The sequence below is a fragment of the Myotis davidii genome, unplaced genomic scaffold (genome assembly GCF_000327345.1).
Source record: "Myotis davidii unplaced genomic scaffold, ASM32734v1 scaffold651, whole genome shotgun sequence".
Taxonomy (NCBI): Eukaryota; Metazoa; Chordata; class Mammalia; order Chiroptera; family Vespertilionidae; genus Myotis; species Myotis davidii.
In genome coordinates, this window is record NW_006283994.1 from 1767471 (window position 1) to 1767881 (window position 411).

General features: G+C 63.0%; 1 protein-coding gene across 1 annotated transcript in view; it reads right to left on the reverse strand.

The window, feature by feature from the left end:
- LOC102764974 (hemicentin-2) overlaps positions 1-411 on the reverse strand; it is a 17964-nt gene that overhangs the window by 10415 nt on the left and 7138 nt on the right. The window contains exon 8 of the mRNA XM_015567755.1: positions 227-371. Coding sequence (XP_015423241.1) covers positions 227-371 — 145 coding nt within the window. The remainder of the gene's footprint in view (positions 1-226; positions 372-411) is intronic.

Here is a 411-nt window from a genome sequence, read left to right on the forward strand (position 1 = left end):
CCCCCCCCCCAAATAGAGATGAGCACCAAAGGATCAAACCACACAGACAGACAGACAGCCACCAGGGGTTCGAGACGCTCTGGACAAACAGGCATGCCTATCCCTGGGTTCTGAGCACACCCGTGACCCAACGATACATACAGTCACCTTCTGCTCTAACCGTGCAGGTGGGTTTCTGTTTATGACCTGAAAGTGGTACCTGAGACCTTCCCCTTCCAACTCTCACCTGGGGCTCCCAAGGTCCAGGGGGGCCCCGTCCTTCCGCCAGCTCATGAGGGGTGGCGGGGCCCCCTCCGCCTGGCAGGGCAGCAGGACCGTCTGGTTCACGGAGGCGTTCACTGCTGGTGGTCCCGGCTGGATGGAGGGCACCGCTGGAGGAGGGGCACAGAGGGGCGGGTTCCGGGAGCCGGC